We start from the raw sequence: 25,252 nt of genomic DNA on the forward strand, positions 1-25,252 counted from the left end.
TGAAAGCCTATTGTAGAACACCAAACTTACAGTTTGGCAGTATTTAATTATTATTTAATAGCTACTGTTCACAACTCCTCTCCATAGGAGGTTAATTATCCACTTGTGATAATCTGGTTTGTAAATTTTTCATACCTGTTATCTATCTATATACCTTTTATTGATATCTTCTGATAAACTTTTGACCATTTCTAACTTGCTAGTGATTTCTTAAGGGAGAGGGAAGTAGGCATAAAAAACCTGGAAGTGAAGTTCTTGTTAACTGCATTTCTTGTTCAGAGAAGGGATAGTCGCAGGGAAAGGGTGGGGAGAAGAGATTCCTTAAGAGGCAAACGGTCCTATAGGATAAAGGTCACATACTCCATCACTTGATACCAGTCCTTACTTGATAGATGCTTAATAAACACTTCTTGAGTTTAAAAAAAAATTTTTTTTTATAAATTTTTAATTTATTTTTGGTGGCGTTGGGTCTTCATTGCTGTGTGCGGGCTTTCTCTAGTTGCGGCGAGCGGGGCCTACTCTTCGTTTCGGTGCACAGGCTTCTCATTGTGGTGGCTTCTCTTGTTCTGGAGCACAGGTTCTAGGCACGCGGGCTTCAGTAGTTGTGGCACACAGGCTCAGTAGTTGTGGCTCGTGGGCTCTAGAGCGCAGGCCCAGTAGTTGTGGCACACGGGTTTAGCTGCTCCGCGGCATGTTAGATCTTCCCGGACCAGGGCTCGAACCCGTGTCCCCTGCATTGGCAGGCGGATTCTTAACCACTGCGCCACCAGGGAAGTCGTAAAAATACTTTTTGTATTGCTATTTCTACCACCTGTTATAACTGCAAATTGTGATTTAAATGGATGCAGAGTCCTGGTTAAGGAAGCGTAGCATATGGCCTTGGATGACTGTTGCCTCATTTCCCACTGATCCAAGCTCTCTGGTATACCCAAGACTCTTGTGACATCTCAGGCTCCCAAGTAGCATACCTGTTCCTGGCCTCCCAAAAGCTAGAACTTTCTTCCTTCTTCTTCCTTCTTGTCTGTGATCCAGGATTCTGTTCCCTTGGGATTGACCATAATCGTGAACCAATTTTTAAGGACATCTGTGCTACTGTATTATTTGACAACATCTACATTTTAGTAGGACCTTTCTAAAGACTCTATTAAACCCAGAGGAATAATTCTAATGGTAGGCATTTTAGGTAGCGTGGCTGCCTCTTCTAGGGTCCTAAAATTATACCTTTTCAACAGCCACTGGCTTCCTTTATTAGGCAGGAAAGCAGTGGATAATCCTGATTGATTTCTCCACACCAACACTGCCCCAATGTGCATTTTCCTTCCCAAAGCCAGCTGCACACACTCCCTATGAAGTCAAAGACTTACTGAGCTGATAATAATAGTAATTAATATTCCTGCCAGGGAAAAGAAATAAACTGCTCATCTGCTGGGATGCATTAACTTTTTCACATTTTCAGGGAATGTTGCAAGCACTGAAAGATGTGGCTTACTGAAGAAACTCAAATAGTGGAAGAGAATTCATTTGTCTTCTGGAAAAGGAACGATTAACTATCTTCTCATTTAGCATATTTCATTAGTAGCATTTTGCAGTAAATACAACACACCTCTATTATAACATAGTTATTACAGACCTTCTAGTATATCAAGGATTCAGTTTGTTCCCTGAGACATAATTTCCTCACTAAGGAGCCTGATTTAATTCAATCAGTGCAGGGTAAGATTAGCCTTATACCCACAAGATCATTACATAAGTTACAAATATTAACACCTACTGTGCATAAAGCACTAACATTTGTACAGTCCTTTGGCATCGTGTTATATTAGCCTCTCCCATCAACTTTGTCTGGTTATCATCTCCATTTTACAGTTGAGGAAACTGAGGCTGAGAGGGTAAGTGACTTGATATTAAAGCTCACCCAGCTAACAAGCAGTAGAGCCAGGACTTGAACTGTTTCTCACATCCCACAACTTCGTGAGAAGGTAGTAAGTTATATTCTTGTTCTCAGGAATCTTACAGGCATCAAAAAGGGTTCCACTCTGTTGAGGACTGCAGCACACAGAAAACATCACTTAACCAGAACACTTACAGACAGAATGTTAAAATACATTTAAATTTCAAGTCAGGGTGGAAATACTTAAAATTCACAGGGTATACTCCACTGCCCCCACTAGCCCTAGACATAATCAAGTCTTTGGTGTTAAAGGACCTTTTCATTGCTTCCAGATCATGTTAACCCTTTAGAATAGCTGAATAGAGCAGTCCTGAATGTTAAAGAGGTAGATGGCCTGGAAAAGGAATGGAGAAAAAACTTTGGCTTTTGGGCCTGACCGGTCTTTAGTTTAGGTTCATTTTCTAACCCACAGATCAAATGCCCAAGATAAGATCACATGTATGCCTACTGTAAAAATTGGGGCATAAAATGTCCCAAAATAACATTGTTACTTCTAAAAGTGAATAATTTATTTTACTCTAAGATAAAATACTTTCTATTTTGTGGAACAGGTGTTTCTGGTTTCTCTTTTAAAAATAAAAGAACATATGAATAGATATTTTGGTTTGGGTGGTTGAAAGTCTATCTTGCAGAGAAAGGCCTCTTCATTTTTTTAAAAAAATTGAGGTGAAATTCACATAACATAAAAATTAACCATTGTAGGGCTTCCCTGGTGGCGCAGTGGTTGAGAGTCTGCCTGCTGATGCAGGGGGCACAGGTTCGTTCCCCGGTCCGGGAAGATCCCACATGCCGCGGAGCGGCTGGGCCCGTAAGCCATGGCCGCTGAGCCTGCGCGTCCAGAGCCTGTGCTCCGCAACGGGAGAGGCCCCAACAGTGAGAGGCCCTGGTACCGCAAAAAAAAACCAAAAACTAAATAACCATTGTAAAGTGTATACTGTGGTGACATTTAGTACATTTACAGAGTTGTGCAACCATCACCACTATTTTGTTCTAAGACATTTTCACACTCTCAGAGGAGACCTTATGCACATTAAGAAGTCACTCTCCATTCCCACCCACCCCCTGGCAACCACTATTCTGCTTCGTGTTTCTGTGGGTTTATCTATAGTAGATTTTTCATATAAATGGAATCATACAGTACGTGACCTTTATGTCTGACTTCTTTCACTTAGCATGTTTTCAAGGTCCATTCATGTTATAGTGTGTATCAGTATATCATTTCTTTTTATGGCTGAATATAATATTCCATTGTATGGATATACAACATTTTGTTTATTCATCCAGCTGTTGATGGACATTTGGGTTGTTTCTACCTTTTGGCTATTGCAAATAATGCTGTTATGAACATTTGTGTACAAGCATTTGCTTGAAAACCTGTTTTCAATTCTTTGGGGTATAGACACAGGAGTGGCATTGTTGGGACATGCTAATTCTGTGGTTAACTTTTTATAGATTTGCTAAACTGTTTTCCACAGCAGCTGCACCATTTTATATTCCAACCAGCAACGTACAAGAGTTCCAATATCTTCACATTCTTGTCAACATTTTCCACTTTTTAAAAAAAATTATAGTGATCTTGATAAGGATGAGAATTGGTATCTCATTGTGGTTTTGATTTGCCTTTTCCTAATGACCAGTGATGCTGAACATCTTTACAAGTGCTTGTTAGCTATTCATATAGAGTACTTTATATATTTGGATACAAGTCCCTTATCAGGTATATGACCCTCTAGTGAATTTTTCATTAAAGTTATTGTACTTTTCAGGTCTAGAATTTTTATTTGGTTTCATGTTATAATTTCTATCTGTTTATTGATAGTCTCTTTTGGTTCAGTCATTGTTCTCCTGGTTCCCTTTAGTTCTTAGTCTATGATTTTCTTTATTTCTTTGATCATATTTAAGGCTGTTGATTTAAAGTCATTGTCTAGTAAGTCCAATGTTTTTCCAGTGACAGTTTCTGTTAATTTCTTTTTTTTTTTTTTTTTTTTTTTTGCGGTACGCGGGCCTCTCACTGTTGTGGCCTCTCCCGTTGCGGAGCACAGGCTCCGGATGCGCAGGCTTCATGGCATGGGGGATCTTCCTGGACTGGGGCACGAACATGCATCTTCTGCATCGGCAGGCAGACTCTCAACCACTGCGCCACCAGGGAAGCCCAATTTCTTTTTTTCATGGGAATGAGCTGTACTTTCTTTTTTCTTTGCATACCTCAATTTTTTTGTTGAAACTGGACATTTTGAATAGTATAATGTGGTAACTTTGGTAATCAGATTCTTCCTTCTCTGGGTTTGTTCTTGTTCCTTTGTGTGCTTTGTATTTGCTTATTTAGTGACTTTTCCAAACTATTTTTAAAGACTTATTCTTTGTTGTATATGCTCTCTGCAGTCTGTTCCTTAAGCTTGTGCTCAGCTCATGTTTTGATAAGATGTTCTTAAATGCCTAGAGCAAAAAGAGAACCAAAAAAGACAAGGGAAAAAACCTCTCTTGGTCTTCGCAGATTGGCTCTGTGTTGGGCCTTCCTCTAATGCTTGGCCAGGCCATTTACAACTCTACCCTAGCATTCACACCCTGCTGATACTGAGCCTAAAGATCAGAGAGAGATTAAAGCTTAGGTTCCTGTCATGTCTTTTCTGAGCATGTGTCCTGCTCTCGGCATGTGCTTGGCTTTCTAGACTCTTCCCTCTTTCTATCTTGTTCCCTCTTCACTTTTGATTAAATTGCCATAGAAGATCCAAGCCTTATTTTACATCATTGCTTCAGAAGGAGACACATTTTGTTTGTTGTGAACTTTAATTTAGTAGAATTTTTTCCCTTTATCTCAATTTTGCAGTGATTGTATTATTCTGAGGTTTCAACGTTTCAAGATGAATGAAAGATCTTGCAAATTGATTGATGCTGTCACAGTTGTTCTCACTGTAGTTTCATTCTTGAAAGTCTGTATGTACCTTTGTCAAATGCTTTTATTGAGCAGTTACTGTGGGACTGGAATTGTGTTATATACTTTATGTGGTTTTCTTATTTAACGCTGTCTACAACCCCAAGAGTTAGGTACTATTATTATCTGTATTTTATTGATAAGGAAACAAGTTTAGAGAGATCAAATAATTTACTCATATCTCTCACAGCTATGACTATGTTGTATAGCATTAAACTCTTAAGCATCATTTACTGTTTGCTTCACAAGAATGGGATTTCTAGGACTTCTTTTTTTCCACTTTATCTTCATTTCTATTTTTATTTCTACTCTTAACTGTATTATCATTTTTTACCACATTTCTCGGGCACGCAGAAACAAATCAGAAACAAATCAGCAAACTAACAGAAACCACTGGAAAGTACAAACTACAAACAAAAGACTAACAGCAGTAGTGAATAGAATGCTATGTGTGAATAACATAGGGATAGTCCTGTAGTTCCTCCATTTCTAGAAGAAAATTCTAATGATACTTGGTTGGAGATGAAGCTTGGATATTTAGAAACTTAGGAAACAGACACTCTCATTAAAAGAGTTTATTTACTGCAATGCTTATATGCTATTAAAAACAATTTTAATGCCTCAAATGGTGTTTCTAATAATGACAAGGCACTATGTCAAAGATGCATATTTGAACAAAATTGTTTCATGAAGTGTAAATGTGGAAAAGTAATATTTATAAACTAAGTTATGTGATTTTAGATGTTCTAGTTGAATTAATAGATTAACTTTTAGAAGTAGAAAAAGGGTGGTCCAGTGGTTAGGATGCCACACTTTCACTGCCCAGGGCACGGGTTCCATCCCTGGTAGGGGAGCTGGGATCCCACAAGCCGTGAGGCGTGGCCAAAAAAAAAAAGGTAGAAAAAAAAAATCTTAAGACTCTGAAGATGTGCATATCATCTCTCGTCCTTCCACCTTCAACCCAAGCCAGAGAGAGGACTAGAATATTCTTTAACTTCTGAAAATCTAGCCAGACCCCTTCTATTGCTGTAGTTTCTGCTGACCTCTAATTGCCCATAACCATGAAAATGACTTCAGGGAGCTGGAAGCTGGGCTATAGGTGGATGCAATATAGGTAAGATAAATTTTGTTAGCAAAAAGGAGGAAAGCTCAAGACCAGTATTAATACATGCACGCAAACTGGTCTTTCAGTTGTCCATGATGACCTAAGGAGCTTACCCCAGAATGTAAATCAATGCACTGCTTCCTTTACTGAAAAAGTCTTGCTATTAAAAACAAAAGTCAGTTAAACTAAATGGTGTCTTTAGTGACTCAGTTTGCATTCTGGCACAAGTTCCTTCTCTCATCATGGGCTGGTAACAAACTCTTTGTGGACTGGTATTGGTCTGAGGATCACAATTTGAAACCCCATTAAAAAGACGGTAAAGTGCATTTTGAAGAGCATATAGCCACAAGGACAAAGAGAACAGGATAGAAGAACTAAGAAGAAAACTTCAGAAACTGGAAAGAAGTTGGATAATAGTAACTAACTTTAGAAGACCAAGAAAGAAATTCTTAGCTAGTATGAGATAAGCCAAAAAGTAACCTGGCTTATATCACCAAGCCCCCAAATATATGTAATTGATAGCACCAGGTGCCTCTGGAAGTAGAGACGAAGAACTAACAACAGGAGGATTCATTGTAAGCCTGTTTCAGAAGCAGTTAGACCCTAGATCATCTCCCTAAGTCCAGTGTCTGCTTTCCCCTCATCCTGGCAAAAGGCTGGTCATTTAGTCTCAAAAGGGGGTGAAAGGGTCAGAGAGTCTCTGAGCTGGGAGATATCAGGCATAGTTGAGAGTGTGGAATGTTCTGAAAGCAAAAGGTTAATGAAAGTTTATTTATTAAAAATCGAGCATCCCAGGGACTTCCCTGGTGGTCCAATGGTTGGGACTCCATGCTTCCATTGCAGAGGGTGTGGGTTCAACTCCCGGTTGGGGAACTAAGATCCCACATGCCACACAGTGTGGCCAAAAAGTAAAAAAAAAAAAAATTTAATTAAAAAAAATTTTTTTTAATTGAGCATCCCAGCCTTTATTCCCTACTCAGTTCCCAGGATGCTGGCAACCAGGCCTTTACCATTCAGGTAAGAGACTGAAAGAGCTTCTCTGGGAAAGTGATAAATCAAAAAGGAAAGACCAGATTTCTGGAGGTTCAAAAGAACATGGCTCAGTTGGATTACTCTATAGAGAAAACCACACTTGACAGGCCCCATCCATATGCAGAGACTTCCAATCATCCTTTTAGTGACCGCTCTTAAATATGAGAAGACAGCCAAGGATTATAGACATTTGAGGAAAGCATTTAATATGAAAGACTGAGACTTAAAAAAAAAAAAAAAGACAAAAAGCCAATTGGAGGAAGGCTTGTGGGAAGTACATTTCCCAAAATTACTAATATTTTTAGAGAGATAAAAGATATTGAACTCAATCAACAAGAACAGGATGCTTTAAAAAAGTTTACAGAACAAGAACAGTAACAACAGCTCTTTCAAATTAAACAAATTAAAAAGCCAATTAAATAAAAGGATTTATTAATAAAGTTGAGGAAATATCCCAGAAAGTAAAACAAAAGCTCAAAAAGGGGAGGTGTAAGACAGAAGAAAAATAAGGTTCAACTTTAGGAACTCCAGAAAGAGAAAACAGAGGGAAGGAAGTCATTAAAGAAATAAATTAAGAAGATTTTACAGAATAAAAGGGCTCACCAAATGTCTAGCATAATGGATGAAAACAGTCCCATACTGAGTAACATCACTGAGAAATTTTAGGACAAAAAGAAAATCTTAGAGTCTTTGAGATTGGGAGTGAAGGGGAAAGAAGTAGATTTTATATGAAGTTTCAAGGATTAGACTGGAGTTACATTACTCAACAGCAACTCTGGAAGCCATAATACAACGGAAAAATGTCTTTAAAATGACTCAGGAAAACAGTTGCCAAGCTAGAATTATATACCTAGCCAAACAATTAACTCACTGTAAGGGAAGAATAAAGACATAATGAAATAACCAAGGTTTCAAAAATTTCATCTCCCATACTGTCTTTCTTAGAAAGTTATTGGAAGATGTTCCCTACCAAGATGAAGGAATAAAGCAAGAAATTGGAAAATCATAGGGCTCAGGAAGCAGGGAACCCAATGAGAGAGAGAGAGAGAATGTGAGGAGTACAAAGGGGAGATTCAAGATGACAGCTGTGCAGCAGGTCTAAATAGCAGCCCAGTCCATATTAGAGCAAGTCAGAGACTCCTGAATATATTTTTTCAAGAAGAAGGAATTAATAGACTACTGTACCTGCTGTGTTTAAGTGTACTGAGAGGAGAGTTATAAAATTGGTGGAGAGTTTGGGGTTAAGTTAGTGTAAAGTAGTGTGCAAAAAAAAAGTAAAGGGTGAAAGAATGAAAGATAGATAGATAGATAGATATTATTGGGCTGCAGTCATCTCATTGAACCTCATAAGAAACCCTGAACCCGAATTGCCCAGCCATGGGGTTCCTGGATTCCTGACCCAGAGGAAATGAATGAGATAATAAATATTCATTGTTGTTTTAAAGCTAACCTAAGTTTTAGGTTAATGTATTATGTAGCAATAGATAACTAATACAGATTTTGGTACCTGGAAGTAGGCTGTTGCCATAATGAAAACTTAAAAATGTGGGAGTGGCTTTGGAACTGATTAGTGGGAGGAAGTTGGAAGGACCTTGAGATAGTGGAAGACTGAAGATCCTTGTAAAGACTGTTATTAGAAGCTTGATAACCTGTGAGGTTACCAGTAAAGACTTTAAGGAGAATGAGGAAAATGTTATTGGAAACTAGAGGAAAGGAGATCCTTGCTATGCTGTGGCCAAAAAAAAAAAAGTAGCAACACGGTCACCTACAGTAATATGCAAAGTAGAAAATATATTTAATAAACTGGGTGATAGAGCTAAGGAAATTTCCAGACAAAATGTTAGAAGTGCTGCATGGCTGCTTCTTGCTGCTTATAGTAAAATGCAAGGCGAGTGCCTTAAAGGAAGGACTATTAAATATAAAGGAGCCAGGAACTGTTGGGTTTGAAAATTCCCAGCCCCTCCAATGGCAAATGATGCTAAAATTAGAGATGGCTTTCTGGCAAAGATTAACTCCAGGGCACAATCAGAAAAATACAGTCTAAAAATGAAGCCAAGATATGACTATAATATCTGTGTTATGACCTCAAGAGATTTAAGGCAGTGCCTCAAAGAACCACTGTCAAACACGTAAGAGTGTTGTTCCTCAGCAGCCTTTGCAGAAAAGGGCTTTTCTCAGAGATTTGTGGGTAGGGCTTTTGCCTAATGGTTTGAAACCTAATAAGATTCACGAAAGACCTGGAAAGTTTTTTTGTTTGTTTTTTCTTAAACTTTGTTACCGTTTAATCATTGACAATGTTCTCTACACTAACGCCACATTCGTAGTCATCAGTGCTGTTATGATCTGCAAAGGTTTTAAGAGAATTGTATTAGCAGAAACACCAGCAGGATTGAAAGGAATGGATAGAATAAAATGAAAAGAAGCTTTCAGGCCTCAAAAGTTGTAGGGGCATGAAGCAGTCTGTAGAAACTACTCAGCCGCAAATATGGGCTCCCTTTCATGGAAAAGGAGGGATGACTCAGAGGGTAGAACCAAGAGCTGTGGAGAATCATTCCTGTATTCTGAGTTCTAATCAAGGAACTGCTAACATGTGCCCAATGGATTTCAGATTTGCTAGTTACTAGTAACTCCTCTAAACCTCCTGATTTTCCCCTTTTGGAGTGGAGGGTGTATAGCAACTATCCTTTGCATGTCTCACCATTTTATAGTGTTGCATGAGTGTGTGCTGGGTAAAGAACTTGTCTCTGTGGTTCACAAATCTTAAGGTTGAGAGAAACTGTGCATGAGGAGTGTCATCCCTGAGTTACTTTAAGTGGTGAGATCCTGGACTTTAAGCTGATGCTGTAAATGAATGAGACTTTGGGGTGGTGGGGGAGGACTAAAGGTAGTTTGCATTTAGGTGGCTGGAGTGTGCGGTGTGGTGGTTTACAAACATGTCTTCAACAGGTGGAGCTGGGCTGCCCTGGGGGTGCAGTGGATAAGCATCCACCTGCCAATGCGGGGGACACGGGTTCCAGCCCCGGTGCGGGAAGATCCCACATGCCACGGAGCAACTAAGCCCGTGTGTCACAACTACTGAGCCCATGTGCCACAACTACTGAGCCTGCACTCTAGAGCCCGCGAGCCACAACTACTGAACCCACGTGCCACAACTACTGAGCCTGCGCTCTAGAGCCCACGTGCCTCAACTACTGAGCCCATGTGCCACAACTACTGAGCCTGCGCTCTAGAGCCCACGAGCCACAACTACTGAGCCCACGCGCCACAACTACTGAAGCCCACGCGCCTAGAGCCCATGCTCCGCAACAAGGGAAGCCACCACAATGAGAAGGCTGCGCACCGCAACGAAGAGTAGCCCCGCTATCTGCAACTAGAGAACACCCACGCGCAGCAACGAAGACCCAACAGAGCCGAAAAAAATAGGTGGAGCCGAATTCCATTCCCCTTGAATGTGGGCCAGATTTAGTGACTTGCTTCTGATGAATAAAATGCGGCAAAAGTGATGTGATGTGGCTTTTGAGGGTAGGTCATAAAAGGATAGCTTCTGCCTGGCGCACACTCCATCTCTCTCTTGTTCTCCTTTCCTCTGCCACCTCCGTCTCTCAGATCACTTATTCTTTAGGAAAGCCAGCTGCCATGTTGTAAAGACACTCAAGCAGCTCTTTGGAGAGTAGAGGGACCCAGATGAGGAGGAACTGAGGCTTCCTGCCAAAACCCAGCACCAGTGTGCCAGTAATGTATAAAAGTCACCTTGGAAATAAATCCTTCAGCCCTGGTCAAGCCTTCAGGTGACTGCAGCTCTGACTGACAACTTGCTGCAACCTTGTGAGAAATCCTGAAATGGCTAAGCTGTTCCTAAATTCCTGACACAGAGACCATATGAGATAGTAAGTGTTTATTGTTGTTCTAGTCCACTGAGTTGGGGCAGTTAGTTACACAGCAATAGATTAACAATGGATCTAGCCAAAATTGCGATATAATCATAATGGGAGGAAAATGGACCTCTCAAAATCTACCCACCTCAATATGTAAAGTGAATTGTCTATGGTCATGTTAATGTAGGGAGGCAATAAGTTTTTTCATATTTTTCACAGTGATAGACTGATAACATATAACTAGCATTCTTTGCACTCTGTCTTTAAAAATGAGTAGACAGGGCTTCCCTGGTGGCGCAGTGGTTGAGAGTACGCCTGCCGATGCAGGGAACACGGGTTCGTGCCCAGGTTCAGGAGGATCCCACATGCCACGGAGCGGCTGGGCCCGTGAGCCATGGCCGCTGAGCCTGCGCGTCCGGAGCCTGTGCTCCGCAACGGGAGAGGCCACAACAGTGAGAGGCCCGCGTACCACAAAAAAAAAAAAAAAAAAAAAAAAAGAGTAGATATGGATTAAAAGCAAAGAATTTTAGAGATGGGAGGAAAATAAGAGATTATGTAATTCACGTCTTCTGTTTAGAGGGAATTTTAGAAATAGTAGGTACACAATATATGGTTTTGGTGTATGTATGACATACATCTATTTATTCTGAAGGTATTATTTAAAATTTTGATTTATCAAAATAATACCTATACATAGTTAAACAATCCAATATTACTAATATCTTTCTTATCAAAAACAGTCCTATCCATTTTTGCATCCCAAGACAGACACTTTTACCTTTTAACATGAATCTTCTGATAATCACCCTCATAGTTTCAGATAATGAGATTATACTATTGTTTCTCGATTTATTAGCTTTAGAGAGTGTTTACTGACTTCGCATTATGATCATGGAGAATTTCTTTCTCATCCCAACTTCTCCAATTTCCCAGTAGAATTACAATTTTCAGTTAAGCCAGTGCTTAATATTTACACCATAAATATAAATAGTTTTCACTGCTGAGTCAGGTAATATACAATGATTGTCTGTCTTCATATGGATGTTTGTTTTCTTGGAGTTAATTATTTCCTTTTCTTTATTTTGCTTAATTTTCTATATATGTACAGCTTGTTTGGTACTCATGTATGAACAGATCCGATGAATGCCTGGCAATCATTGTTTCAAACACATCAAATAATCCATCCGACCCACAGCCTTCTGTCCTCTTGCTCAAATAGGGACAGTTGCTCTCTAGACTAGCTGTCATGTTAGGACTTTCCTTAGCCATCCTGGTTTGGGGATTGTTTTTGAAAGATTTTGCTAATGTGAATATAACTAGAAGGAGGAAGCATTAATATTTTAAAGAGAATCCTAAATTATTAATGTATACTGCTTCTATGTCCTAGATTCACCAGCCTGTGAGGTCACATAAAATGAAGTCACTTTTGCTTTTGATGCCCAAGGTATAGGGACTCAAGTCTTCACAGTTTGAATGCAAGATCTTAGCACCTTTGCAACATTGCAACTTTGCAAAGTGCCCTCTGAGTTTTTCTGGGGGTCCACAGAAGGGATATACTTACTAACTAGTCTATCCACTGGTTACCACAAGGCACTTGCCGTGTTTTTCCTCTTCTGCTGTGACCCCCTGGCCGATGTGTATTGCCCTGAATGCTGTTTGAAGGGGCTGATGGTCTCCCTCACTGCTGATGGTATTGCTCGTAAGATAGATGTTATATTTGCCAAGGGTGTTTTTTCCTGATGTCGCCATTGCCAGGAACACCAGGGGTACTAGACTTGATGGGAGGTAGTTAGACTGACCCTTTCCCCACTTCCACGCCGCTTTCCTACTCCCCCTGCTCCATTGCTCAAAATCCAGGGTTTACAGACTCTTTCGGCTTCTCCTTTTTGTAGTTTCCTACTTACACACCTGCCCATAGCCCCTCTGTCCAATCCAATGATAATCAACAGTCACAACCAGCTGCTAAGCACCCATTTCAGCAGGGACAACACAAAAGCCAGAAGGCTCAGACACGTAGCTCAGCCACATAACTTATTCCCAAACCAGAATGTTCAACATTTATATTCTAGAGAGGTTCTCAAGCCAGAGAAACAGTCAGCTTTAACGTGAGATGAAGTCTTCATTCTGGAGATAGAACAGTAACTTGCAGCTTTCAAATAATGGACTGCTTTCTCTGCTAAACAAGATTTTACATGCCTTAGCATCTCCTCTCAATCCAAGCACCATATTGCCAATCTTTAAACACATATGTCCATATTCTTTTAGAAACCCCAAAGAGTTTTTTTCTTTGGGTAAATTTGGAAGCCTTCTATTGCTATCTGTAAGTAATCAAACAGAATTGAAATACTAAATATTTCAGACTACTAATTCAGACTGACCTTTGCTCTAAACACTGTCTAAACTTGCTCAGTTAGCATTTCCAAAGAATACTTAAAAGTGGAGATGCCACCAACAGGAGAGCTGCCAGCAGACCACAGAAGAGGAAAGGCCTTTTCTTGTGAGGTTTAAAGCACTACCGTGCTGGTCTTTTGGGCCAAATGAGAGAATGGTTTTCAAAACAAAGGCCATGTTATTCCAGCAAAACATTTCAGGTGGTACCCAAGACCCTTTATCATCTTCCCCTGCCTTCCTGGCCAGTGCCATCCTCCCCTCTTTAATGTTCCAGTTTTCTTCATTTAGTGGATGAGGACAGTTAGAGTCACACTTTACCTAGTCAGTAAGAAGTAGAGCCAGGATTTTAACCCAGGTGAATTTGACCTCAAAACTGGTGGCTCTTTCCTGCTTACCTCATCATGATGTCTCACTTCCTTATGGTCACTACAGAGGCGACCGTAAGGAAGAAGAATTTATCTGGGGAGCTACCCAGCCATGTGGCTTATCTGGGATTTCCCTGGCGTACATCCATAATGGCTCCCTGCTGATACATGGTCTATGTTGAAGGAGGTTCTGGATTGGATACCCTGTGCAAGCAGACCTAATCCCGAACCTCACTGTCCCTCCTTCTTCTTCTAATGCCTTTTCTCCCATCCCTTTTTCAAAGAGAGACCAAGCAACTGGTTGCTGATCCTCTACTCTGCTCCCCATAAGTCACCCAAATGGCAGCCCTGGCTTACCTTTCCTACGACATCTGTTAATAGCTTCAGGGCCAGAGGATCATGAACCAAGGAGTCCGTGTAAAAGGAGCCAAGGTATTTCTTTGGGTTGGTTGGATTGTCCTGGGCACACAGATCTGGACGCATGCTGAATCCATGGGAGATTCTTCCTACTGTGTAGGGGAAGGAACCACCTGCAAGTAAAGCCCATTCCTGAGGGACTAGTGTTAATTGAAAAGGATTCTTTTCAACCCTCATGTTGTATGCAAAGAGAAGTTACTGTAGCCCAGCTAGTTAACTGTATTTATAAAGGATCTACTGGGTTCCAAATGTGAGAGAAGACCCAGAAAAAAGAATAAAGTTTAACTCATCTAGAAATTCAGATTTAAGGAATTTATCCTAAAGAGAGAAGACAAGTGTATAAAGATGTGTGGTCAAGGTTTTCAAATGTAGCTTGGTTATAATACAAAAATACAGAGGGAGCCTTTCAGTTGGGGAATATCTAAATAATGACGGCATATCCATAAAATGCATTGTCATGTATACAGCCATCAAAAATGATGAAGCTCTGTACTCACTGACATGGAAAGATGTCTCCATGTGCTGTCGAGAAGGAAAAGCGGATTAGAGAACAGTGTGTATAGTTTGATATTGTGTGTGTGTATTCAAGGGTCACAAACTCACTTACCTACAGGGACCAAGCAGGAAATGGAAATGAATGAAACAGGCCTGTTTGTAAACAATAGTGAATGGTAGGGACTATTGCAAACTGGAGAGCTTGTGGTAGCTTGTGGTCTGACGAGAGATTTAAATGAAAAACAAAACAAAATCAAGTAAACTGTGCCAACCAAACTAAACTTGTCTGCAGAAATGGAATTTGGTCCTTGAACCATCATATACTTTATAACTAGAACAACTACCAGGACTAAATTGTGTCCCTCCAAAATTGTGTCCCTGACCCCCAATGTGACTGTATTTGTAGATAAAGCCTTTAAGGAGATAATGAAGCTTAAATGAGGTCATAAGGTGGGACCCTCATCTGACAGGACTGGTGTCCTCATAAGAAGAGGAAGAGAAATAGGAACTCTCTCTCTCTCTTCCTGTGAACACACAAAGAAACGGCCATGTGGGGACACAGTAAGAAGGCGGCCTTCTGTAATCCAGGAAGAGAGACCGCACTAAAAACCAGCTGCACTGGCATCTTGATCTGGGAACTCCATAACTGTGAGAAAATACATTTCTGTTATTTAAGCTGCCCAGTCTGCGGTCATATTCTGTTACGGCAGCCCAAGCTGACTAATACAAATAGGGTCTTACCTCCATGTGCAAAACATACTTTCAGTTTAGGAAACTTCTCGAACACTCCACCCATAATCATGGAGCAAATGGCTGTGGTGGTCTCTGCGGGCATTCCTGGAAGAAGAAACAGTCATGACGTATAGCGCTTGTCATCACGAGCAAGAAGTTCAGTGATGCTAATGGCAGGGGAATGGGACCTTGCTGAGAAGCACAGGGTCCCTGTGCCCTAGCATGGCTTGGTTGTATGCAGGCCATGACTTTGGCAAGCAGAAACCATCTGACACTTCCTATTTGCCACTTGCAAGTAGAGTCATCTAATGGCTAGAAGAGTCAAGGAGCCAGAGGACCTGTCTTTTGTCCTGATTCTCCCAGCTTCCATTTTGTGTGCAGTGGGGCAAGCAGAGTACAGTGAGTCTAGGCTGAACCCTTTCTCCTCCAATTGTTTGCTTCTTGGCCTTTGACAAGTAATTTAATGCCCCCGAGTCTGGGCTTCTTCACCTGTGAAATGGGGACAGTGTTGCCCATCTTGGAAGGCTGTTGTGGAACCTTGCAAATGATGATGCTGGGAAAGTTCTTGGCCAGAGCTTCACATTGCAGGGGCTCGACAAATATGATTTGTCTCCCTGCTTTAATTTCCTCATCTGTAAACTGGGGTTAAGAATGGTTAGTTCTTGCCACTTAGTGAGTGCTCAATAGATATTAACTAATATTAATATTCCTGCCAAATCTTTACTGCTTCTTGGAGCTGAGGTTGAAAATAACTGGATTAAAATGAATTATTTCAAGTGCTTTGTGCTTCTAGAAGAGGCAGCTGGTCCATGCCCGATGCCTTCACCTCCATGGAGTCCATCTGGGCTATATTTCCAGATGACTGCTTTTCAGACTGTGATTAAGAAATCTCTGGGGGCTCTGTGACTGAGCCCTAGGCCTTCTGGGGAAGCCTGATTCTCTGGCTGCCTAGTGGGCCTTTACTGGTTGTTCATCCTGCCTTAGGCCTGTCACTGTTCCATGGACAGAGGTGCCCCTGGCTCCCTGGATCCTTGGCCTCTTGAGAATTCTGGAAGCATGATGGATTCACAGCTGTCTGGGAGTGGTTTGTGGGCAGAGTTTCCTGCAGGCGGGGGGATAGACAGCATCCCTTCCCTTTGGTCCTGTGATTCTGCTTTCCATTAACTACCTGGACAAAAACCCCACAATTGTCTATATAGGAGCCAAAGTGGAATATTTATAATGTAAATTGGATCATGGCCCTGCCCTGCTGGGAATCCTCCAGTCTCCTAAAGACCGCCTTTGCATCCAGTATAAAATTCAGGAATTAGCCTGTTTGTTTATGACTTGTGTACTTGTCAACTCAGGCTTCAGGGGGGCAGAGGTTTTGTCCATGTCTGGTACATCTTCAGTGCCCGGTGTGCTAGAAAGGATCGATATATGTGTTGCATAATGAGGGATGAAATGATCCTCTATGTAAAATGCTCTCCTTTGTTTTTCATGTGGGAAGTTGCAATGCAAATAAGTTTGTGGAACTTGTCAAAGTGTTGTGTGAATTAGGATGAGGTTTTCTTAGAAGCCAGAGAGCACAGGGGCTACTTAGTTTATCTCTTCCGACTAATTGTTGCTCAAGAATTTGGTGGGGGATGGGTAGGAAGCTGCCTTACTATAAACACATTCAGTCTCCAAAAGCAATAACAAGGGCATGAAATGTCAGAGCAGAAAGAGAATCCGGACCAGCTCCTATCCAGAGCTTGGTAGGCTCAGTAAAGGTCTCTCCTCTTTGCCCTTCCCTTACCCTCAGGTGGAACCATGGGTGAACAGTGCAGGTGGCAAAGAGCAGGTAACAGGGGACTTGAAAGCCTGGTCATCTGCAATCTAGGGTCTCAGATCCTTAGGCGGTAGAAGCTGACCTTCTTTCTGCTTGTAACTCCAGGGTTCTCATTTGTAAGGGCTGATGGGATCATTGGCTTCTAAAAATCTATTAGACCGGCATGGCTACTTTTTTGCAGAGCCTTTTTGGGAGTCTGTGTAGTGAGGTGGTGGCTTTGGAGTCAGACAGATCTATGTAAATTCCATTTTCACTTTTTAACTATGCGACCTGCACAACTTAACCACTTCGAGACTCAGTTTCTCCATCTATAAAATGGCTATTACAGGGAATTCCCTGGTGGGCCAGTGGTTAGGACTCCGAGTTTCCACTTCAGGGGGCACAGGTTTGATCCCTGGTTGGGGAGCTTAGATAACCTGCAAGCCATGTGGCCCAGCCAAAAAAAAAAACAAAAAAAAACCTGGCTATTATAGTGTCAACCTCATAAAGTTTTGTGTGGATAAGATTAAAATTAAATGAGGTAATCTAACTGAATCACTTTGCTGTATACCTGAAACATTGTAAATCAACTATACTTCAATTAAAAAAATTAAATGAGGTAATACATATAGCACTATCTGAGTAAGAGCTCAATAACTCACAATCCTGTTAGTTATTCATACTTTCTCTCTATGACCCTATGTCAATAATAGGGTCCCATAGATAATTGGAAAAACTAAGGGCTTGACTCTCTTTTCCAGATCCCAAGCTGACACAAACCTATGAGCCAAGGGAACCAGTATTTGGCCATCCGTCCATCCATCTGCATGTCCCAGGGGTGCACAAATAGGGAACAGTTCAGCTTTTCAGCCTCCTTCAAAGAAGCAATGAGAGAGTGAGGGGGTTATTTGGATGAGGCAGCAAATTATAGGGCACTATTTTAGGGTATTGCTTTTCTCTGGGTCTACAGTGATCTGAATAAATAAACTAAAATATTTTTTCTGATCTATATAAAAGAATATTGATAAACTCTGCTCCTGCTTGGCAACTAAAAAGAACACTTAGAATTAACAAAGGTGTTGGTGGATTTAACATTGAGGTTGATGAAACATCTACCCTTGAAACACTTTGGCTGAGAGCAAAACACTCAAGGACTGATCTCACACCTCAAACGTGAGGAAATTTCCCCTGCTGGTTCCTGTTTGGTCCCCTCTTTCGGAAGGACTGCTTAGATTGTAGTGTTGAAGTCAGGGGTGGAGTGTTCCCTCCTCTCCCTCTCTTGGAAACCCGAAGATGTGGAAAGTGAGGAAGTGATGAGTTGGGAGCCAGGGGCTCATAACTGGCCTGACCTACGCCATCTGGCCACTCCGAGCCTGACACTGGGTGGGAATTTCTGGGATCTACAGGCACTCACAAAGCCTCAGGACCACAGTTGAGCGCCTGAAGAGTCCGCTGTGTATGAGATGACTTTAGAAAGGAAAGAGCTCTCAGTGCCTCAGCCAGGCAGGTACTGAAAAGACTGTCATGAGCAAACCTGCTCCAGGACCTTCTGGGAAATAGAAATACCATCTGGAGGAAATGACCTTTATTCGACACAATGGTTAATTAGAAAAAGTCCTCACAACAGGATTTTAATATTAGTTGCTTGTCAAGGTTCAAAACAGATTTTCCTTGGACCATTTCTTTTTTTTTTTTTTGCGGTATGCGGGCCTCTCACTGTTGTGGCCTCTCCCGTTGTGGAGCACAAGCTCCAGACGGGCAGGCTCAGCGGCCATGGCTCACGGGCCCAGCCGCTCCACAGCATGTCGGATCTTCCCGGACCGGGGCACGAACCTGTGTCCCCTGCATCGGCAGGCAGACTCTCAACCACTGCGCCACCAGGGAAGCCCTGGACCATTTCTTTTCCAAATATATTGGGGTGCTGGGGTGAATCATCCTACCTCTACATATAAACATTTGGGCTAACCAGGCTGATGCAATGTGACTTGTGTACATAAGCCTTTTCAAAATGGAGAAATAATTCCGGGACAATAGGGGATTCTGGAAGTGGCAGGCAACGGGCAGATTGAAGAAAGCCCTCCTAATTCAACAGGTTCTGGGGAGCGGAAGAGATAGAAATCTTTTGAAGGGAGAGGAGCTGATTGGTTTCTAATAACGGATGCAGGCTGGAAAGAGTTATCAACTTCTTGGGATGGTTTGGGCTTGACAAAGGCATGTGATCCTGGTATCTTTGTTGGATTTCACTCCTCATAAGGATAAAGCTTTATTCTGTGTACGTGTGATGGTTCATTTCTATTCAATTCAAATTAACAAATATTTCTGATCACCTTCTGCATGTGAGACATTGTAGAGAATATAAAAAGAAGCCACTTATACCCTCAAAATCATGATAGTTTAAATTTAGTGAGCACTTACCATGTGCCAAAGCTGTTTATATATATATGTATATTTTATATATAATATATATCCTATGTATATTATATACTACTATGCATTTTATATATTATATATACTCATATATTTTTGTATATTATATTTATTTTATACATAGCATATTTTATACATAGCATAGCATAGCATATTTTATACATAGCATATTTTATACGTAACAATTGTTAACTAGTTTAATCCTTTATGAGATGAGCACTTTCATTACTCCCATTTTATATAACATATGTATTATTATATATTTATATATTATATATAATATCTAATTTAATATATTTAATATATATTTTTAATATATATAGCAATTTTACAATTGTTAACTAGTTTAATCCTTTATGAGATGAGTACTTTTATTACTCCCATTTTAAAGAGAAGGAAACTAAGGCAGATAGAGGCTAAGTAACTTACTCAGGTCTTCTGGCTGATAAATGATAGGCAGTCTGCCACTACCACTCTGTTTGCTTCGTACTCACCACAAAATCATTTTTGTACCTGAAAACTGACCTGAGCGTGTGCTGTTGGGTTTGCTCACTAAGAAGGGAGGTCTAGGAGATAAGGGGGACAGTTGGGTGCTCTGGAGCTCAGGCTGCCCTCGAGATGACGAAGCCAACTTGGCTCACAGAAACTCCTCTCATTTGTTTCAGCACGTTACTGATGCGAGTTAGATAGTGCTAAGGCTGGCAAGTCTTGCTAACCAAACAAATGTGCTATCAACTCCAGGACATCACAAGTCACATGGGGCCAGGATGCTCTTTTGAATCCCCACAGAGACTGGTATCCCCCAAAACAGCCTAGTTAGAATGATTGACTGAGCTGGTCACATAAATGACCATTTGGACCCCAATGGGCTGCTATTGCGTTCTGAGCCCCTTAGTAATTCATAAAGCCGATTCCAGTGAATCCTAAAATGACCTACAGCTGAAGGCTTGCTCATACTGTGCTGAAACAATTTGGATGCACAAGTAAATACATCCTCTTTCAGAGCTCATTAAAGTTTCTAGAAAACATTCACTGGATCAGTTCAGCCACTGCAGCCAATCATCTTCTGGGAGTCTGATATTTAGAGGAACATTAACTAAATCTTTCAGGTCATTAGGAGGCAATTTAACAGGCAGTCCCCCAGCTGGTGGGCAGTGTCCACAGATACAGGCATGGAATGCATTCTGCATGTAGTCAGAGCTCAATAAATATTAAATGAATAAATCATCAGTGATTATATTGCCTGATGAGTCTACCAACATCTACTTAATTCATTATTGAAGATTTTGCATTTACAGTGAAAATAACAGAAAATGATACTATTATAATTCTAGGAGGCAAGTAAGAAATTTTTAAAAAATGCAATTGAATAAAGAATTATGCATCTTGAATCCTGGAATTAAGGAAAGCAGATTTATGTACAGAAAGAACAGAAGGTAGAGAGGACCATGGGACTGTGGACACTTCTGTTGGATATTTCAGAAATGGATGGCACTGTGTTTTTGAAAATGTATCTCATTATGCAATATTTCAAATATAGAAAGTTATAAACAACTAAAATGAACACCCATATATTTACCATCTAGTTTCATCAAATGTTAACATTTTGATGGTATTATTTTTGTTGCATATTTTTATTATACTACATTTAAAAAATATATGGCTTAAAAAGTATCTTAATTGCGGGTTGGTTAAATAAAACATATCCATATATTGGAATATTATGCAGTTATTTTAAAATCATGCATTGAGAGAATTTTCACTTAGGTTGGAAATTCTCAATTAGGATACAAAATCGCATGTTTAGGGGCTTCCCTGGTGGCACAGTGGTTAAGAATCTGCCTGCCAATGCAGGGGACACAGGTTTGAGCCCTGGTCCGGGAAGATCCCACATGCCGCAGAGCAGCTAAGCCCGTGCACCACAACTACTAAGCCTGTGCTCTGGAGCCCGCGAGCCACAACTACTGAGCCCATGTGCCACAACTACTGAAGCTTGCGTGCCTAGAGCCCATGCTCCGCAACAAGAGAAGCCACCACAATGAAAAGCCCGCACACCACAACGAGGAGTAGCCCCTGCTCGCTGCAACTAGAGAAAAGCCTGCACACAGCATCAAAGACCCAATGCAGGCAAAAATTAAAAAAATAAAAACATTATTAAAAAATCACATGTATAGTGTATTTCCAATTTCATTAAAATATAAAATATGCAGATGTATGCAAATAAAAAGATAAATGGGGCTTCCCTGGTGGCGCAGTGGTTGAGAGTCCGCCTGCCGATGCAGGGGACATGGGTTCGTGTCCCGGTCTGGGAAGATCCCACATGCCGCAGAGCGGCTGGGCCCCTGAGCCATGGCCGCTGAGCCTGCACATCCAGAGCCTGTGCTCCGCAACAGGAGAGGCCACAACAGTGAGAGGCCTGCGTACCGCAAAAAAAAAAAAGAAAAAAAGAGAAATGAAATGTACTATTAACAGTGTTTACTCATCTTTGGGTGGCAGAATTATGGGTTCTTTTTGTTTTCCTATTTATTTAAAGTATAGTTCATTTACAATATTGTGTTAGTTTCAGGTGTACAGCATAGTGATTTGGTTTGTTTTTTGCAGATTCTATTCCATTACAGGTTATTACAAGATATTGGGTATAATTCCTTGTGCTATACAGTAAATCCTTGATGCTTATTTATTTTATGTATAGCTGTTTTCCTCTTTAAACATTTTTGTATTTTCTGCAGATTCTTCTAAATTATTTCATAATTTTGAAAAATGATAAGAACTTTTTTCCAAAGCAAAAACAAATACTTTGGGGTATGTCATTAACCTGATTCTTTTGCACAGTGGCTGTGGTGAGGGTAGTATTTTGGCTTCCAAATGAAACTTTTTTTTCCAGTTTACATAACCTCTTTATTTAAAAAATTTTTTTTAAATTTTTAGTTTATATTGGAGCACAGTTGATTAACAATGTTGGGTTAGTTTCAGGTGTACGGCAAAGTGATTCAGTTGAGCATATACATGTATCTATTCTTTTTCAAATTCTTTTCCCATTTAGGTTATTACAGAATATTGAACAGAGTTCCCTGTGCTATACAGTAGGTCCTGGTTGGTTATCTATTTTATTCCAAATGAAACTTTAAAAGGAGATCAAGGGGGCTAGAAAGAAGAGAGATTTCACTGAGTTAACTTAGGGCTGGCCTGGGAAGCATTTCCACCTGTCCCTCTTCTAGTAGGATGGCCCACTTATTTGGGGGAGCTCTTTCCACATTTCCCCCTACATCTAGCATGTCATCAGGCATCTCTCCCACCCAGGGACACCGAGCACAGTGCCTGGCCACGCTCCGAGAGTGAGCGCCACGTACTCACCGCGTACACTGGGAAGAGTTCCTGGGCGTTCAGGTCCCACTCGTTGATGTGGGAGCCAATCTGAACCCCCGGAAAGCCCAGCTCCTTCACACAGCGCTCCAGCTCCTTGGCCGCCAGCCCAGGGGCCTGCATGGGCAATGTCCCCAGACCCACAAACCTCCTTGGGTTGCTCGCAACAGTGGCAGCTAGGTCATTGTTTAGAAGCTGGCACAGCTCTAAAGTGTCCTGAGGTTTCGCCTGGTGGACACAGGTAAGGGAAAGCACATGGTTCAAAACTTGCTTCTTTAGATATTTACTCTGATCAGCACCTCCTCAGGGCTCAGTCATTTGTCACTCTCAGTGGCTTTACCCCTCAGAAAGCTGAAGGACAGCCTGAGTTAGGCCTTGGCCACAGGAGACCCAGAAGCCATTCATTGCCAAGGCAAAGAAAACTGCTAGCATATTGCTGATTAATTAGAAAAACTGGGGCTGTAATCAGAAGGGCCTGGAATCCTACACTAGACATGGAATGAGGGTGGGCCACCCCACCAACTGCAGACAGGAGTCTGCAGGGCTGCACACCTAGGCATCCCCCCTCCCAACCCCAGGAGCTGGGCCTGGTGAGTGCCCGATTTCAGGGCACCTCCTTGTCACGCCTCCTCAGAGGATGCCGGGCTGCTTATGGACCTCTCCTGTTCCTGTCTGTCCTTCTCTGTGTCCTTCCTGTTGGCAGTGACACTCAAGAGTAATCTCTCCGCTACTGCTGTCTTTCAACATCATCCCACCCCACTGCTAAGAATTTGGTATTCGCCTGCAATCCCAGTTGCCCAGTCAGAATAGCACCCAGTCTGGTAAATTCAGGTATCTCGAGGTCTTAGGGGATTTTAAGTAGTGAATCTCATGATAGGAACAGATAAGGATTGAATCACTAATACTAGAATCATGAGCACAGGTGGAGGAAGTAAGTGTGAGCAGGTGGTATTTCCATTGCTTATTAAATAACAACACGTGTGAATGTTTATTTGGTTGAGAGGGTACTTAGTGCACCCCCAACTATGTACAAAAATGTCCTTCCACAGGCTTGCCATCATGCCTGAAACTTTTAGCACTCAAGACTTAGTCACTCGGGGAAAGGCATCCAACTCTAGGAATCCTGTTTTGAATTGTATATTTCCATGGGAGAGGCAACATATTAGGCCATTATCATCACTTCCCCTGCCTCAAAATCATTATCACTTTTGAATAAGCTGGCTTGTCAGTTACTAAGCTAGGCACCGCAGGAATGAGTCAGCAGACAGGTCAGTTCTGATGGAGATTAAGGTTGGGTCTAGAACTGTGCTGTCCAGTGGAAATGCAATTCGAGTCACATAGCAACCTGCAGCCATTGGCTACCATACTGGACCGTGCAGGTCTAGAGCAAGGACATGACTAGGAAGACAGGCCTGGGAGGGGACGGTGTGGTGTGAGAAGCTGAGGGACCCTGCTGATCTCTGAAGGGGTGGAGAGTTGGGTGGGCAATGTTCGAGACTTGAGGCATTTGTCTACTTGCTAGGGAGCTGGACGTGAGTGAGCCTTCGCCCACCAAGGAGATGGATTGAGGTTTCACACTCACCCAGTAGCTAAACATGACGGGAACCGTGGAAAGGGCTTGCACGGTCACTCCTAGACACAGACACAAAGGCAAAGCTAATGAGAAGATTGGCCTGGGCACTCCGACATTTCCCAGGGCTGAGGAGCCCAGCAAGTCTCCGTCCCACCGTCTTTCCTCTCTCCCCTCCCTCGCTGCTTCTCCCTGTCCCCCTTCTCGCAGGGTCTCTGTCCCAGGCTTCCCTCATCCCTCGGCGTCAGTTCTAAGGAGAGGAGTAAAGGCTGGACAGAAGTGAGATCATTCAAGAAAAACTAAAAAGCAATTTTTCAAAGGTGTTTTCCAACCCTCCTTCCTGTGAAGTTTTATTTAAGCAAGACATTTCCCAATCAATTTTTTTAGGGCTTTTCATCTTAGGTCATGCATGACAGACCGTATTTCTCAGGCACCTTCCTGGCCCCTTTAATTCATCTCACAAGTGAGCATGGGTAGAGTCCCACTGTCTGGAATGCCCAGAATGAGACCCTGAGTGTGGTTCCAGAATCCAGCATCCAGGATGCCTACACTCTCTTACCTTCACACTTCTGGAGCTGGGTTATCAGGAGAGATGCTGCCAAAGCAATGGTGGCTCCTCTTTCCCTCGTGCCCACGTCCAACCCAGCAGCAAGTCCTGTTAGCTCTACTCCAGTTCCTTTCATGTGCTCACCTCTCCCCATCTCCTGCCACTGCCTGGTCCAAGCCACCAGTATTTCCTACGTGGACCACTGCAGAAGCTTCTGAGCTGGTCTCCGACTACCACTCTTGTCCTCTTACAGTTTGTTCT

General features: G+C 41.8%; 1 protein-coding gene and 1 long non-coding RNA gene across 3 annotated transcripts in view; one reads left to right on the forward strand and one right to left on the reverse strand.

The window, feature by feature from the left end:
- Nucleotides 1-25,252, forward strand: part of LOC132521858 (uncharacterized) — a 119,853-nt gene that overhangs the window by 15,692 nt on the left and 78,909 nt on the right. The window lies entirely within an intron of this gene.
- The window catches only part of ACMSD (aminocarboxymuconate semialdehyde decarboxylase), a 61,947-nt gene that overhangs the window by 14,794 nt on the left and 21,901 nt on the right, over nucleotides 1-25,252 (reverse strand). The window contains exons 4-8 of one of the 2 annotated variants that reach the window (XM_060151519.1): nucleotides 24,457-24,506; nucleotides 22,866-23,102; nucleotides 17,865-17,958; nucleotides 15,305-15,400; nucleotides 14,009-14,181 (exon numbers count right to left, since the gene is read on the reverse strand). In XM_060151519.1, the coding sequence (XP_060007502.1) occupies nucleotides 14,009-14,181; nucleotides 15,305-15,400; nucleotides 17,865-17,958; nucleotides 22,866-23,102; nucleotides 24,457-24,506 (650 nt within the window). The remainder of the gene's footprint in view (nucleotides 1-14,008; nucleotides 14,182-15,304; nucleotides 15,401-17,864; nucleotides 17,959-22,865; nucleotides 23,103-24,456; nucleotides 24,507-25,252) is intronic. The other variant, XM_060151520.1, reaches the window with a different exon arrangement.

The sequence above is a fragment of the Lagenorhynchus albirostris genome, chromosome 6, assembly GCF_949774975.1.
Source record: "Lagenorhynchus albirostris chromosome 6, mLagAlb1.1, whole genome shotgun sequence".
In the NCBI taxonomy this organism is placed as follows: domain Eukaryota; kingdom Metazoa; phylum Chordata; class Mammalia; order Artiodactyla; family Delphinidae; genus Lagenorhynchus; species Lagenorhynchus albirostris.